At 41.8% G+C, this 15,735-nt stretch overlaps 3 protein-coding genes across 3 annotated transcripts; 1 reads left to right on the top strand and 2 right to left on the bottom strand.

The window, feature by feature from the left end:
* The first annotated feature begins 149 nt into the window (after nucleotides 1–149).
* On the top strand, nucleotides 150–14,216 carry trim35-12 (tripartite motif containing 35-12). Its single transcript, XM_058049265.1, has 6 exons — nucleotides 150–1,178; nucleotides 1,634–1,729; nucleotides 3,193–3,423; nucleotides 3,492–3,514; nucleotides 3,597–3,715; nucleotides 3,822–14,216. The coding sequence occupies exons 1-6, from the start codon at nucleotides 642–644 to the stop codon at nucleotides 4,379–4,381; spliced, it is 1,566 nt and encodes a 521-aa protein (XP_057905248.1). The 5' UTR covers nucleotides 150–641; the 3' UTR covers nucleotides 4,382–14,216.
* LOC131103198 (C-signal-like) lies at nucleotides 4,448–9,331 on the bottom strand. Its single transcript, XM_058049266.1, has 6 exons — nucleotides 9,133–9,331; nucleotides 8,044–8,098; nucleotides 7,736–7,923; nucleotides 7,492–7,653; nucleotides 7,303–7,413; nucleotides 4,448–4,608 (listed from the first exon to the last, which is right to left on the bottom strand). The coding sequence occupies exons 1-6, from the start codon at nucleotides 9,274–9,276 to the stop codon at nucleotides 4,495–4,497; spliced, it is 774 nt and encodes a 257-aa protein (XP_057905249.1). The 5' UTR covers nucleotides 9,277–9,331; the 3' UTR covers nucleotides 4,448–4,494.
* Nucleotides 10,296–13,729, bottom strand: LOC131103199 (C-signal-like). The gene is made up of 6 exons (XM_058049267.1): nucleotides 13,443–13,729; nucleotides 12,738–12,792; nucleotides 12,472–12,659; nucleotides 12,228–12,389; nucleotides 12,008–12,118; nucleotides 10,296–10,459 (listed from the first exon to the last, which is right to left on the bottom strand). The coding sequence occupies exons 1-6, from the start codon at nucleotides 13,584–13,586 to the stop codon at nucleotides 10,346–10,348; spliced, it is 774 nt and encodes a 257-aa protein (XP_057905250.1). The 5' UTR covers nucleotides 13,587–13,729; the 3' UTR covers nucleotides 10,296–10,345.
* Nucleotides 14,217–15,735: the final 1,519 nt, after the last annotated feature.

The following is a 15,735-nucleotide window of genomic DNA, read 5'->3' on the forward strand; positions in this document are numbered from 1 at the left end:
CCTGAACGCTGTTGTTTCAGCTTGGTGCTCATGATAATACCTGATACAGACAGGAAGTGACCATGAAAGAAAACATCTTAAATAGCAGTATTATTTAAAACCCCAAACCTCTATTGGTTTGCAATTTATTTATGTATTTAATTAAGCTAACTTTCATTGCTATCATTTGCACACAGGATGAAAATGTGTCAAAATGTTCTCTACTGTGTTGCCTATGCTGTTAATTATTTTGACAGATACTCCATATTGTGGTGCTGCTTTTACCCCATAATTAGGATTTAAGTTTTAGCTGAGTCACCACCAAATAATTTGTAATTATTATTGTCATTAACTAATTGTGTAATGATAAAACTTTTATGCTAGTATGACCACAACCCATAGGGGGCACCACAAATGTGATGTATATGTCAGACATTGTACTTGGTGGAATTATTTTGTAACACATCATGTGAGCTTCTGTTGGTGTTTTCCCTTAAAAATGGAGCAGAAGAGATGAGGGCCTTCCTAGAAGGGGACTAAACCTGTTCTTCAAGTCCCTGTTGATCTAAAAGCCCAGTTGCACCTAAACCCCTGCTTAGTCCACCTGCTGCAGCCCTCACGGAAAAGCCTTGTAACCACATTTTCTGCTAGAAGCTTCCACCATGGCGTCACGCCCACGTGCGTCCTCTCAGCCCGGGAAACTCTCCTTCCTCCAGACTTCCAAAGTGAACTCATCCCTTCGTCCGAGGGCCGTCTCTTCCCGCTCGGGCTCCGTTCTGGAAGAGGAGCTGTCATGCCCAGTCTGCTGCGAGATCTTCAAGGAGCCCGTGGTGCTCAAGTGCAGCCACAGCTTCTGCAGGGCATGCCTTCAGCAGTTCTGGAACAAAAAGAAGGCACGACGCGAGTGTCCCATCTGCCGCAGGAAGTGCTCCCTGACGGAGCCAACAGTCAGCCTGGCTCTGAAGAATGTCGCTGACACTTTCCTGAAGGAGCAGCAACTCCAGACGTCCGTGGCTGGAAGTGTCGCTTCCATGAAGCTGGAAGCTGACGTGGAGGATGTGAGGTGCACCAACCACGGCGAGGTTCTCAAGCTCTTCTGTCTGGATGATTTGGAAACCTTGTGCTGTGTGTGTCACACCTCCAAGAAACACCAGGGCCATCGAGTGTGTCCTCTGGATGAAGGAGCTCATGATCTCAAGGTAGCTTTACACTTTTAAATAAGAGTAGTCACATGCAAAACAAATTTGTATGAACTGTCCCGTAGCAGCCAGTCGCTGAGGATGTCATGCAAACTATTTCCTGGGTTTCCGAGCCCTTTGAACTCTACTCAGCGGCGAGCACCCCTGCATACAATAGCAGATATGCTATCTCACTTCCTGTCCCTGCTTACTCTTGTTGCTACATTGTTAGCCATTTGTTTCGTATTCAAAAAGACTGCTGGGCGGTATTTTCATTGAGCCCTTTGAACTCTGCTAGCAGCTGTGCAAACAAAATCAATAGCAATTATTTGATCTGCATTTCTTTGCCTGCTGGTCAGGTGAATTATTACAATTAATACAATTCATTAATAGACATCATGCAAACAAGTCCAGAAGAAATCCAATTTTTGCTCTAACAGTGGCCATTTTGAATGTTATTCTGTTGTTTTCGTCAGGAGGAACTGAAGAACGAGCTGATTCCTGTGAAGAAGAACCTGCGTCGCCTGTATGAGGCCAAGCAGGAGTGTGATGACACAACTGTGCACATCAAGGTATCAACAAGCAAACCCGCTCGAGCCCGCATGACCGCTGGTGTAACTGCAGCGTGCTGCGGAGCGTCAGCCAAGGGTTGTGTTTCGTGTCGGAAAATGAGGAATTGCATTACAGAGTGCTTTGAAAACAACAGAAATTTTCCCAAATAGTATCGCTTACATTAAACAGTCGTGATTGTTTGGAAAAGTGACAAAATCTTATCAGTCTGTTGTCAGTGTGAGAAGATAATATCTGCTGAGCTAAATGCTAAAGTAACATTTATTGTCATGCAAACAGAAGTTAACTAATTAAAACCGCCTATTTGAAGACGACATGATGCAGTTCTCAATTGCAGGGGAGCTGTAGTATTTGCACAAACCACTGCACGAGTTGCTGGCACCAGTATCATTCGCGCACGAATAAGATACTATAAGAAAGGTATCGTACGATAGCAAAGATACTATAAGAAAGGTATCGTATGATAGCATAGTTATAATGTACATAATGTAAAAGAATGCATAGGGGCCACTTTCAGTTAAAAAAACAAAATGGTGGCCATCTCGTCATCAGTGACAAAAAAAAAATTGTTTTTTTTGTTTGTTTTTTTTTACATATATTACACTTGCAGTTTTTAACTATATATTATATAGGGCAATATAATACTATATATATATACTATATATTATAATATTTAACTTGTACATTTTTGTCTCATGTCTTCATTCTCATAATAATGTTACTTTAGTATTATAATACTAATATGGGAGAAATTATAAAACTCTTAGGCAACATATTTTTTGTTTTGTTTATTACTTTTTACAGTTATTTTACAGGTATTTTTTTCTGGATTTTTTGACTTTATTGTCCTAATATTTTGTTTTTATTCTGGTAAATTTGTTTTTTTTTTTTTTTCATTCTTGCTCAAGGTTGCAAGTGGTAAGCGAGTGGTTAGCGAGTGGTTAGCGCACAGTCCTCACAGCTAGGCAACGCGAGTTCAATTCCACCCTCAGCCATCTCTGTGTGGAGTTTGCATGTTCTCCCCGTGCATGCGTGGGTTTTCTCCGGGTACTCCGGTTTCCTCCCACATTCCACAAACATGCTAGGTTAATTTCCATAGGTGTGAATGGTTGTTTGTCTGTGTCCTGTGATTGGGTGGCGACCAGTCCAAGGTGTACCCCGCCTCTCGCCCGAAGACAGCTGGGATAGGCTCCAGCACCCCCGCGACCCTCGTGAGGAAAAGCGGTAGAAAATAAATGAATGAATTAACATATTTGCTTAATTGTGGTATTTGAATGTGGTGATAAAACCAGCCATGATTGGCCACACCCTTTAGAGCCCCCTGCACTAGTATATACTATCATCAGTGTGAAGTAAACAAAAGTCTTTATTGTAGCATTCATAGTATTTCTAAAGTTAAAATTCCTTATTGTTGCCATCATCGAGGAAAGGATGTGCTGACTCATCCATTTCCTTGCACGCTCAGAACCAGGCCCAAGCTGCGGAGAAGCAGGTCAAAGAGGAATTCGAACAGCTGCGTGACTTCCTGCAAAAGGAGGAAGCGGCTCGGCTGGCCGCCCTGCAGCAGGAGGAAGAGGGAAAGCGAGAACTGGTGAGGAAGAAGTCCGAGAGCATCACAAGGGACATCCTGACCTTCTCGCACGCCGTAATCGCCGTCGAGAATGAGATCGCATCCGCAGATGCTCTCTTTCTGCAGGTAACTTTCACTTTCAATAATGTTGGACCTGCTGATCAATTATAATAATACTTGTTGCATCATTGTAGAATTACTCCAACACAAAGAAAAGGTAAGGCATGTTCTTCATGATCACATCATACTAGTTAATCTTACTGCTGGTGACATCACGGTTCCATTCTTTGTTTTTAAAGAGCACAGCTTCCGCAGAAGGATCCGGAAAAGGTGTCTGGAGCTCTTATTAACGTGGCCAAGCATGTCAGTTCCCTGAAGTACCATGTTTGGGAGAAGATGGTGGAGCTGGTTCAATACAGTGAGCATCCTTTTATATGTTTGTTTTACATAAGCTTACTCTTGGGTAACATATACAAACTGGGGTTATCAAATTTAGAGAAAACACCCATTTTATGCTGTTTTAGCACCCATTACCCTGGACCCCAACACTGCGTACTCCTGGTTGTCCATCTCCAAGGACCTCACCTGCGTGGCCAACAGAGGCGCTCTGCAGCAGCTTCCGGACAACCCGGAACGTTTCGGCCACTTTGTCTTCGCCCTGGGTTCTGAGGGTTTCACGTCAGGCCGCTATGCCTGGGAGGTGGAGGTGGGTGACAAGGTGGACTGGATGCTGGGGGTGGTCAAGGAGTCCATCGACCGAAAGGGCCGCATTTCCGGCTGCCCCGAGGGCGGCTTCTGGATGATATCGCACTACGAAGGAGAATACTCGGCCATGACGAGGCCCAGCACTCGCTTGCACCTGGAGGGGGAGCTGACCAGGGTTCGGGTTCAGCTGGACTACGACGGCGGTGAGGTGATCTTCTCAAATCCTATCAGCATGATGCCCATCTACACCTTTAATGACTTCTTTACCGACAAGATGTACCCTTTCTTTTGCCCTGGAGCCAACATCAACGGGAATAATCCAGACCCCCTTAAGATCTGCCCTGCTACAGTGGCAGTGTGGAACAGCGCCACATGGTGACATGTTGTCACATGTCAGGAACACCAATCGTCCATCAATAGATAATTAAAAAAACAAGCCACAATATATTCTTGTAAGCAGATGAACTTTATTGGGGTTCATTTTCATGTAAGCTACCAAGGCAAGGCGCTGCCCTGGTAATCCAGGAAGGTTCCATTGTGCTTATCTTTCATGGTGGACATCACTTCAAGCATCCCCTTCACGCTGGTTTGGACATCAATTTCCCCCTGGAAGACACATTTTTCAACAATATTTTGAAACAATGAGAAAGTAGAAAGGCTGCATGGCGGTCGAGTGGGTAGCGCGCAGACCTCACAACTAGGAGACCAGGGTTCAATTCCATCTCTGTGTGGAGTTTGCGTGTTCTCTCCGTCCCTCCCACATTCCAAAAACATGCTAGGTTAATTGGTGACTCCAAATTGTCCATAGGTATGAATGTGAGTGTGAATGGTTGTTTGTCTATATGTGCCCTGTGATTGGCTGGCGACCAGTCCAGGGTGTACCCCACCTCTCGCCTAAAGACAGCTGGGACAGGCTCCAGCACCCCCGCGACCCTCGTGAGGAAAAGCGGTAGTGAATGAATGAATGAATGAGAAAGTAGAAGAGCTGCACGGTGATCGAGTGGTTAGCGTGCAGACCTCACAACTAGGAGACCAGGGTTCAATTCCATCTCTGTGTGGAGTTTGCGTGTTCTCCCCGTCCCTCCCACATTCCAAAAACATGCTAGGTTAATTGGCGACTCCAAATTGTCCATAGGTATGAATGTGAGTGTGAATGGTTGTTTGTCTATATGTGCCCTGTGATTGGCTGGCCACCAGTCCAGGGTGTACCCCGATAGGCTCCAGCACCCCCCGTGACAAGTGGTAGAAAATGAATGAATGAGAAAGTAGAATCCCTTGAAGCTGCAGTTTCACTCTTGGCCAACAGGGGGCCAACTCAGTTATCGTGTAGATGAGTGACAGCAGTAGGCGTGTGGGGAGAAATAAGGACGGCTCTGGTCAAGATGATTTATTATATAATGATCATTTATGGGTTAAATGTTTGCCGGCTTTTGTCTGAAGTTTTATTTGTTTCTAGAATTTGCATGGCGGGCCGGATCACATGCTGCCACTGGCTGCAAATGGCCCATGGTCAGTAGGTTCCACACCCTTTCTTTAAATTTGACTTGATATGAATCATGTTTGGATACAAAGTGGCTTGGTATAAAGCAAATAATGTTTCCATCGCCGCGGCTTATGTACTTTATTAGTCTTTATCAGAGCTACTAACTGGCAGGTCTCACCTATACTACCTCTGTTAGAAATGAACATGCAATGGAAAACAAAGTTAATCATTGCATTAACTTATTTTACATTCCACAGACAAATCCAATTAATTAATCATATCTAATATCCTCTATTGGAGGTGCTCGTCAACATGAGTGGTGAGTGTAAATAGATTAAGTCCTAAAGTATCATCACCATTACACAGGAGATATTTACCCATTTGTCATCATGAGAACACAATTATGTGATAATCATTAACTTCAATAAATGTCACATTATCAATTAAATATGTGGCTTTAAGTTTACAAGTTTTCAGCTGAAATGTGGTCTCAATTCGATAAAAATATTGAACACATGCTTGCTAAAATGAAAGTGTGCATCTTGATAGCTGATTTTTTTTCAAGTTCTGCAACAGTGCACACGTAGAGGATCTTTGATCTTAAAGGGGAACTGCACTTTTTTGGCGAATTTTGCCCATCATTCATAAACCGAACATGAATACATATTTCTTTTTCTTTTCTGTGCATTCTACCTCGAAAACGAGTTAATATGAGCTACATCATGGGAAATTTTTGATGCTAACAAAAAAACGGCAACAGTGTTCCATTTACATAACTGACTTGCATATTAACCAAGCTATAGCGATATTATTATTGAAAAACTATCGCTAACCGCTAGCCTCGGCGTCATTCATAGACTGAAGAGTGCATACCTAGCACTCAATTTCGCGACAAAGACTCAACCAGAAGCTTGTTTGCCATCAGTATTTTTTTACCTGAGTACTGGGCTACACATCCTGTGCTGGACGACACGGCTATCCCAATGAGTGCGGACATTGTAAGTGTTATCGCTGTATCTATGCCGCTGTTGCTGACGGAACTAGCATAAGCATATGTATCAATGCGCCCTAGGAAACATGTTATCATTAGTGTACGTGTTAATGCATCATCATAGCATGGATATCAAACAATGCAATGTTGTTAGAGGTTTTTTTTTTTTAGAGGGCTTCATAGTCAAAATAGGTGTATCCCAATGACGTGCATTGTTAGCTGTCTCATATTAACTGGTTTTTCATGTTATAATGCACAAAAAAGGGAAGCAAATATGTGTTCATGTTTCACATAAGGATTGTGACTGATGGGTAAATATAGTACAGTACAGTATAGGATATTTGACACATTGCTTGCGCTGTTGTGATTTATGACATTATTAACGACTATATTAGTCATTCGGTGAGGTAACAGCTTTTAAGGTGTGACGGAGCCTTGCATTGCATTGACATTCTATGCAAAAGAAATATACTTAGAAGTCTGAAAGTCTTTAGCTTTATAGTTTTAATGTAAGCTAACTTGGCGTTTCACTTCAAAAGAAAGCGGACAAGTGTGTTTTCCTTTACAAATGTTGTCTCATGCCGTAATAATATTGGTTTAAAGACCAGTTGTGTGAGCACAAGCATCCAAACATTGTTAGCTCAGCGACTTTTGTTTAGCAAGTAAGACCACAAGTCATGTGTGCAAACATGCTGCACAAATGCGGTAGGGAGTGTTTGCACACATGTAGGACAGGTTTCAACAAAAAAAAAAAAAAAAGTTGCTTGAGGACAAATTATTACCACCATTTGTGTGTGTGTTTGTTTTTGGCGGCCAATCAACTCACCTCTGGTCCACCTGTATCTGTGCGCACCCATCCAGGGTGCAGCAGTGAAAACAGGATCTTATCCTTCTTCATTTCCTCTGCGGCACACACTGTCAGCATATTCAAAGCGGCCTGAAAAGAGCAAACTTTGGTATTATTTCCGTGTGTACTGTATTTATCGCAGCAGCACTGTTTGCTTGGACACCTCACCTTGCTGACACGTAATGGTAAAATAGCCTCGAGAGAGTAGGTCTCCTTTGTCACGTCCATTGAACCCTCCATCGCGGAGATATTAATAACAGCTGCTTTGTTGCAGGACATCCCTGAAATCTTGCTGACCTTGGCCGCTGTCTGAAGTTGAGGAAGGAACTCCTAATAAGTTCACAACAGGGGAGCAAAAACGCCATAAATCGTCTGACTTCGGTGGTTAAATTGCAGTGTTAAAATCATTTACTTTCATGATGTTCATAGGACCAATAACGTTTGTGTTGAAAGTGTCCTGCATGTCCTTGGTAGTGGTGGTCTGCAGCGATAATTCCTGCGCCACCCCGGCGTTGTTGATGAGCAGGTTGAGGCCCTCGCTGCCCAGTAGTGGGGTGATCACCTTGGCAGCCTCTTGTATGCTGCTCAACTCAGTGACATCTGTCATAGAAAATAGTCACAGACACTTATGTTAACTTTGTTTACTGTATTCCTAGCGTGATAATAAACATAGAATGGTAGCATGCCAAACTTAAGTACGGTAAAGGATAGCTCTTATACCCATAGTGACGATGACGATGATGTCTGGGTACTGCTTTGCCAGTGTTTGCAAGGTCTGCGAATAGAATCGAAACATTAAATTGCACATTAAATTATTGCCATGTCATGTTAAAACACACGTCCCAGTACCGTTATTAACAGTTCCTTTATAGGGGTTGAGCGAGAGACTTGCAGTTTTCTGCGAAAACACTAGAGGCAACCACATCTTGTTGGCTAGCTATTTAGCTTCCTGCGTTGCAGTAGTATAAAGGAGGAAATGAAAGGGAAAAGACAGTTAATCGAGCTAATTAATGGGGAATGTCTCATCTCTATAACATGTTCATGTAAGTGCTCATATTTGACGTTGTTTATGCCAGTGCTTTGAGGCTACAGTCAATACACTACAATGTGTCACAAAAGGGGATACGTGAATAAAAATGAAAAACAATTCTTGCCTAACACTCACAATTATGAGTGTGCCTGAACGCCTCGCGAGACAAGTAGAATGAAGCACGAGCACAAGTGTGCACGAGTGACATAAAAAAGCAGCGTTTTTGACACGTTTACATTACAAATGTACAAGGTAATGTATGTTTTAACTCTACTCTTTCTAACTACAGCTGATACCAATGCTTAAATGTAATCAAATGATTTAAAATTGACGAGCTACATTAAGCGTTAAGTGGTCTGCTAAAGTTAGCACTGCATCCCGGGACTTGTAGTGTAATTGTACTATACTCACAGGTCAGTTTCGATGTATTGCTGTGTTTTGCGGTAGAAATGAAAAGTACACAGCATTTTGTCAGCGAAAAACACCCGACTCAACAACACGCCAAGTAGTGTTCAAAAAACAATTTTAGGAATGAGGAATTAGGGCGCATACGCTACGCACTCGCGTTTCCAGTACATCAGTGTTTGTGTTTTGTGTTGCGTTTGTGCAGCTGGGATTTGTTGTTGTGATTGTATTGCATTTAAAGGTGGACATGTTATATACAGTGTATATATATATATATATTGCATTTAAAGGTGGACATGTTATATACAGTGTATATATATATATATATATATATATTTATTTATTTTTTTTTAAGTGTCGTCTGGTATGCTCACCTCAGCTTTAGGTCCATTTGGGTCTCTGCAGCAGGCAAACAGCTTCCTCACACGCCCCTTATCCAACACCAATTGACGCACCATCTCCAGGCCAATGCCTCTGTTGGCCCCGGTGATGAGCACGGTGATCGGCTTGGACGGCATGGCACAATCGGTCTTTGTCGTCTTTGCACTTGTCGAACAACACTCTTAACAGTGCATCGATTTTTATACTGCCCATATCGCTTTTAAGTCCGCCTTTCCACGCCCACCTGTTTGAGTTTGTATGCAATGGGCGGCTCAATTAGACAGGAGCGAGTTGAACAAGATGCTGGCAATAACGTGCAAAACGTATCTAAGAAAAAGGGAGTATAATAGTAATAGTAATAGTTAAAAATGAATGCAGACAGATTACAAGGTAATGAGAATTTGTGTTATGGACGTTATGTAAAGCAGCAAACAAATCAACTGACCAGCGAACTTGTTTTGCATAGACATTTGACATGTCTATGCAATGGGGTGGCTTTGTTTGTTTTTCCATTGTTTTATCATGCAGCCTATTTTACTCTGGAGTCGTATAATTTAAGGGGAGTTTCACACTTCAAAATAAAAACAGACGTTTTGGATCACATACCGAACACCAAATCTCGCCATAATTAAGTTACACAATACAACAGCATCTGGTAATGATCATTCTTTTGGCAAACTCACATGATTGCATGATTTTAAATTGCAAAATAACCCACCATGGAGGCAAAAAGAAGAGAAACTACTGAATTCAAGTGGCTCTTGCCTTCCCTTCCTCAATCAATAGGAGTCATCAATAAAGGTAAGTGATTTTAATCACTTTATTTATACCTTTAATTTGTTTACATTATCTGAATGTAAATCTCATCCTTCTATAATAAAAGTGTTTTGTGTGAACATTTTTGGGTGTCTGGAGTGGACTGACAAGGCCCAGCACTCGCTTGCTGCAATCCTGTCATGATGCCCATCCATACCTATAATGACTTCTTTACAGGCAAGCTGTATCCCTTCTTTTTCCCTGGAGCCAACATCCCAACAGGAATAACCCTCACCCTCTCAAGATCTGCCCTGCTACCATGGTAGCATGGAACAGCGCCACATGGTAACGTGGAAGGAACAACAAGCAATCAATAGATGATTAAAGAAACAAGACACAATTTATCCAAGTAAGCAGAATAACTTTATTTTGGTTCATTTTGATGTGATGCTACCAAGGCATGGGGCTGCCCTGGTAATCCAGGAAGATTCCATTGTGCTTATCTTTCATGGTGGACATCACTTTAAGCATCCCCTTCACGCTGGTTTGGGCATCAATTTCCCCCTGGAAGACACATTTTTAAACATCGGCTTTATTTAACAAGCATGGGGTCATTTCAATTTATTGTGTAGATGACAATGACAGAGCTATAGGCATGTGAAAAACTAAGACATTCAATTTGTGGTGCGCCCTATTGGTTTTGCTTAAGTGCTTTGGATGGCATGATTTATTATATACAGTAAACCTAACAAATATGCGCCACTTCAGTTTTTTTAGACAAATCCAAAGATGAACAACCTTTTCTATGTACACAAAAGGCCTATTTGTCTCAAATATTGTTCACCCATCTGCCTAAGGGGGTACATGTTCAATGTGGTTCAGCGAGCCCAGGCTTTGTGCTCAAGATGCAACTTAACACTAACTTTGTCAAGTCCGGTTTTTGGCTTTGTGCTCATTGCAAATTCACGTGATATCAAATGATGCTACTTCCACTGAAAAGTGAATCGATCCCAGCCAGTGTATTTTACAAAAAAAATTAGTAAGTAATTATTATGGAGCGTTATGAGTTCCCAAAAGATTGACTGCTAAAAGCAACACTGTCGCCACCCATAGAGTGAGGGAGGACCGATGACAGAATAATGCTGAGCATGTAATGGGCAAGTTAACACTGATTTATTACACTTACTATACCCTACTAGTCTTTTCATTTATCCATTTAACACTTCCATTCATTCATTTTTTACCGCTTATCGTCACAGGGGGTGCTGGAGCCTGTCCCAGCTGTCTTCGGGCAAGAGGCGGGGTACACCCTGGACTGGTCGCCAGCCAATCACAGGGCACATATAGACAAACAACCATTCACACTCACATTCATACCTATGGACAATTCACCAATTAACCTAGCATGTTTTTGGAATGTGAGAGGAAACCGGAGTACCCGAAGAAAACCCACACATGCACGGGGAGAACATGCAAACTCCACACAGAGATGGCCGAGGGTGGAATTGAACCCGGGTCTCCTAGCTGTGTGGTCTGCGCGCTAACCACACGACCGCTGTGCAGCCCAACACTTATCCATTTAAAAATAAATAAATCAGAGCAAAAAATGTAGTATCATCAGCATTTGGGAACAAACAAAAATGTAAGAAATAAAAGTTCAGTGTGAAACAACAGTACACGGTGCGTTCAAGGACGGTAAAACAAAGTGGGAATATAATAATGGCTTATAGTTTCAAAATGTATATCCATTTATATAAAATTTTATGTTATAGTTGTAGTTGCATATGGAATAGTTTACCACAAAGATTTACATCCCTAGTTATTCTAGATAAAATGTATTTCAGATTAATTCTGAGTTAACTCTGACAAAATGCCATTAATCATGATTAAATATTTTAATCACAGAATGCAACTTTTCAGCCCTGTTTTGATTAATTGCTTCATTACACCCCAGTCCTGTTTGTTATCTTAGTGCTTTTTGCTTATCTCGTATTAAACACAAGTCATGCACTAACATGGTGATAACAGGGGAGGGTGTGTTGGTACACAAGTACAATAATAGTTTTAACCCCATCATGTGTGTATCATACTTGTGGCAGCCAGTCAACTCACCTCTGGTCCACCAGTATCTGTGCGCACCCATCCAGGGTGCAGCAGTGAAAACAGGATCTTCTCCTTCTTCATCTCCTCCGCAGCGCACACTGTCAGCATATTCAAAGCGGCCTGAAAAGAGCAATGTTTGATTTTGCCTTCAGCTGCATTATTTCAGCGGGTATTGTATTTATCTCAGCACTGTTTTGATGCCGACCATGCAAACATGGCCACACCTTACCTTACTGACACGGAATGGCACAATAGCCATGTATGAATAAGTCTCCTTTGTCACGTCCATTGAACCTTCCATCGCGGAGATATTAATGACAGCTGCTTTGTTGCAGGACATCCCTGAAATCTTGCTGGCCTTCGCTGCTGTCCGAAGATGAGGAAGGAACTCCTAATAAAGTAACAACAGGGGAGCGAAAACACCATAAATAGTCTGACTGCGGTGGTTGAATTGCAGTGTGAAAATCATTTACTTTGATAATGTTCATTGGACCAATAACGTTTGTGTTGAAAGAGTCCAACATGTCCTTTGTCGTGGCGGTCTGCAGCGATGATTCCAATCCCAATCCAGCGTTGTTGATGAGCAGGTTGAGGCCCTCGCTGCCTAGGAGTGGGGTGATCACCTTGGCCGCCTCTTGTATGCTGCTCTCATCAGTGACATCTGTTATAGAAAAAGTGGGACACTCAACATCATGTTTCTTTTGCTCACTGAGCAATTAGCTTGCTAAACTTGTTATACCCATATTGACGATGACAATGATGTCTGGATACTTTTTTGCCAGTGTATGTAAGGCCTGTAAACAGAGAACATATTTAATAACACTGCTATTGAACATGTGGCTATTTCACCACACAACTCATTACTATCGCGTTGTCAAATGTTTTGTCCCTTAAAGGCCACTGTACTTCCGCATATAGTATGACGCGGTATGCTTAAGCTAACCTATAGTGAACTAGTTTGCGTTTTTGACACATTTACATTATACATATATAAAACGTGATTTGTGTTTCAACTCCAGACCATATACAAATGCTTACTTTTAATCAAATTACATCTGAAAATTGATTCAAACTGGTGACGAGCGCTCAGGTGAAGCTAACGGAGCAGTGCACTTTGGGACTTGTAGTGTAATTGTACTGTAATCACTGAACGGTTATGACTTGTTACAATGTCATTACCACGTAAGTCACGCGTAAACACACGAAAATACACAATAGTATACAAAATACGCTGTATGTGGATAAAACTGAATAAGGAAATATTTGCTGTTTCTTTAAGACTGAGCGAAGAAGTACTTAGTGCGCATGCGCTAGGCAAAGTACGTTGATAAGGAAATCACATCGTTTGTTTCTGCAACAGGAATTGTTTTAACAGCGTTTAAAAGTGAACATTTTAGATTAAAAAAAGGACTAAAAGTGTAAAAATCTCGTCTGTTTTGCTCACTTCAGCTGTGGGTCCATTTGGGTCTCTGCAGCAGGCAAACAGTTTCTTCACTCGCCCTTTATCCTCCGACAGTTGACGCACCATCTCGAAGCCCAGGCCTTTGTTGGCCCCGGTGATCAGCACCGTGATCGGCGTGGACGACATGGCGCACTCGGTTCTTGAGCTCGTCGAACAACATTCTTACGGGGCGTCAATTTTTATACTGCCTGTATTGCCTTGAAGTCACGCCCACGTGTATTTGGTACACAATCAGGCGCTGTATTGGGCGGCTCCATCTAACTCGGACTGCAGGAAGTTGAGCTACAAGTTGACAACGTAGAAAAAAAGTATAACAAATAGGAGAAAATGGAGCATGTAAAGCATGTAAAAATAATTATAAAGGATTCATATAGGTTACGTGGCAATGTTGAGTGACGTTATGCAAAGCAGTAAACAAATCAAGCGACCAGCAAACTTGTTTTGCATCCTGGAGGTGCTTTGTTTGTTTCTGTTGGCTGTTTGTTTTAGTAGAATTGTAAGGGGATGTTGACAAAAATTGTGAATTTAAGGCGCCCAGGCCATTAGTGCATCGGTTCTACTCTACAACTAGTGGGTCAAGACCCATTTGTGGGTCATGGATTCATTCTGAGTGGGTTGCAGACAGTGAGTCAAAAATTACATTATGTTTGAGATGTCTGACATGTTTTTTTTTTATTTTAAATGTAAAATTGAGCAAAAATTTACTCACCTTCCTGTATGTTATATATTTATTGCATAGTTGTAAGACTAAAATACACTTGGGCCATAACTGTGTATAAGATAACATTGGCGAATTAATAAAAAGTAAACATATTTTGGCCACTATAGTAGGTTGCATGTTGGCTTCCGCTGCTGTAGACCAGTGTTTTTCAACCTTTTTTGAGCCACGGCACGTTTTTTACATTGGAAAAATCTTGTGGCACACCACTAACCAAAAATGTTACAAAATGTCACCATAATCTCACACGTGCATCAATAAGTCTATGGGAGGAACAAGGTAGGTGTTGCCACACGGACCAATATTACATTGCTCTGCCAGTCTTTACACCAGACACTCCACAGTAGCCACGTTTTTACATGACCACCTTTTCTCTTTCCGAATGACCTTTCGGGAAACAATGGTATCCATGGAAAGGAATATTCCACTCTCTTGTCTACATGCGCCGTGAAAATCAACCAGAATAGTCAATAGGGCATGCCCAGTAAAACGTAAACATCAACATCACGTGATACCGGCTTCCCCGAGTTTTTTTTTCACTTGTTGGAATAACTCCGTATTGCCAGTTTTTCGTCTGTCCAGTCTTGAAATTTAGTTTGAATCAAAAACAAACTTTGCTTAGTCCAGTGCCGATTGCTGGCCTCCATTTTTAAAAGTGAAGAACGTCTGGATCTGCGTGTTACGTCATATCTAAGCATGCGCTGAAAGAACGCACCCGGGATAAATTTAAACAGGAAAAGATCAAATTCAATCTTGCTAATATTTTATAATTAAACTCAGGACATGTTTTATATAGATATATATTTTCTTTTTTAATAAAACTGCACTTGTGAATAAAGTATAGAAGGGTTTAGATTCTGTTCCACAGATGGCGGTAATGCATACGAAAGCTGCTTGCCAACCGCCAATAAACAACAGAAGAAGAAAAACACCACGAAGAAAAACGCAGTCTGACAACTTTCCGTTTGAGCGGATACAAGATACCTCAATCGGATTGGTTAAAGGAATATTCCATCCCTGTTCAATTCTTTCCGTTTGAGCAAATAAACCAAATGCAATTGGAATATTTGGGTCCATGTATACTATTGACATAATGGCTATTGACATAATATTTGCAAATGATGATTAATCAATGTTAACTATAAAAAGTGATATTGGATAATTCCTCACGGCACACCTGACGGTTTCTCAAGGTACACTAGTGTGCCGCGGCACAGTGGTTGAAAATCACTGCTGTAGACATCCATCCGTCCGTCCATCCTCTACTGCTTATCTGAGGTCAGGTCACAGGAACTGCAGCCTAAGCATATAAGCCCAGACGTCCCTCTCCCCAACTATGTTGTCCAACTCCTTGTTCCCAGCCCAGTTGAGACACATAGTCAGTAGGCCTCCTACCGGTAGTATGTGCCCTGAACGCCTCTCAATGCAGAGAAGCAGCGGTTCTACACCTAGTATGACTGTGACGATTCGATCTTGTGGTCTTGGCACATATGGAAAAAAAATTTGGAGTCGCCAATTAACGTTATTCTGCTGTATAAGTGCATGGCTATGCAGATA

This window comes from Doryrhamphus excisus, chromosome 15 (assembly GCF_030265055.1).
Source record: "Doryrhamphus excisus isolate RoL2022-K1 chromosome 15, RoL_Dexc_1.0, whole genome shotgun sequence".
In the NCBI taxonomy this organism is placed as follows: domain Eukaryota; kingdom Metazoa; phylum Chordata; class Actinopteri; order Syngnathiformes; family Syngnathidae; genus Doryrhamphus; species Doryrhamphus excisus.

Coding starts and splice junctions, on each gene's coding strand:
- LOC131103198 (XM_058049266.1), bottom strand. CDS start 9,276: ATGCCGTCCAAGCCGATCACCGTGCTCATCACCGGGGCCAACAGAGGC. Junction 7,654..7,735: donor GTCCTATGAACATCATGAAA/GTAAATGATTTT, acceptor TGAACTTATTAG/GAGTTCCTTCCTCAACTTCA. Junction 4,609..7,302: donor CAGATACAGGTGGACCAGAG/GTGAGTTGATTG, acceptor TGTGTCTTCCAG/GGGGAAATTGATGTCCAAAC.
- LOC131103199 (XM_058049267.1), bottom strand. CDS start 13,586: ATGTCGTCCACGCCGATCACGGTGCTGATCACCGGGGCCAACAAAGGC. Junction 12,660..12,737: donor CATTGTCATCGTCAATATGG/GTATAACAAGTT, acceptor TTTCTATAACAG/ATGTCACTGATGAGAGCAGC. Junction 10,460..12,007: donor CAGATACTGGTGGACCAGAG/GTGAGTTGACTG, acceptor TGTGTCTTCCAG/GGGGAAATTGATGCCCAAAC.
- trim35-12 (XM_058049265.1), top strand. CDS start 642: ATGGCGTCACGCCCACGTGCGTCCTCTCAGCCCGGGAAACTCTCCTTC. Junction 1,730..3,192: donor ACACAACTGTGCACATCAAG/GTATCAACAAGC, acceptor TTGCACGCTCAG/AACCAGGCCCAAGCTGCGGA. Junction 3,424..3,491: donor CAGATGCTCTCTTTCTGCAG/GTAACTTTCACT, acceptor GCATCATTGTAG/AATTACTCCAACACAAAGAA.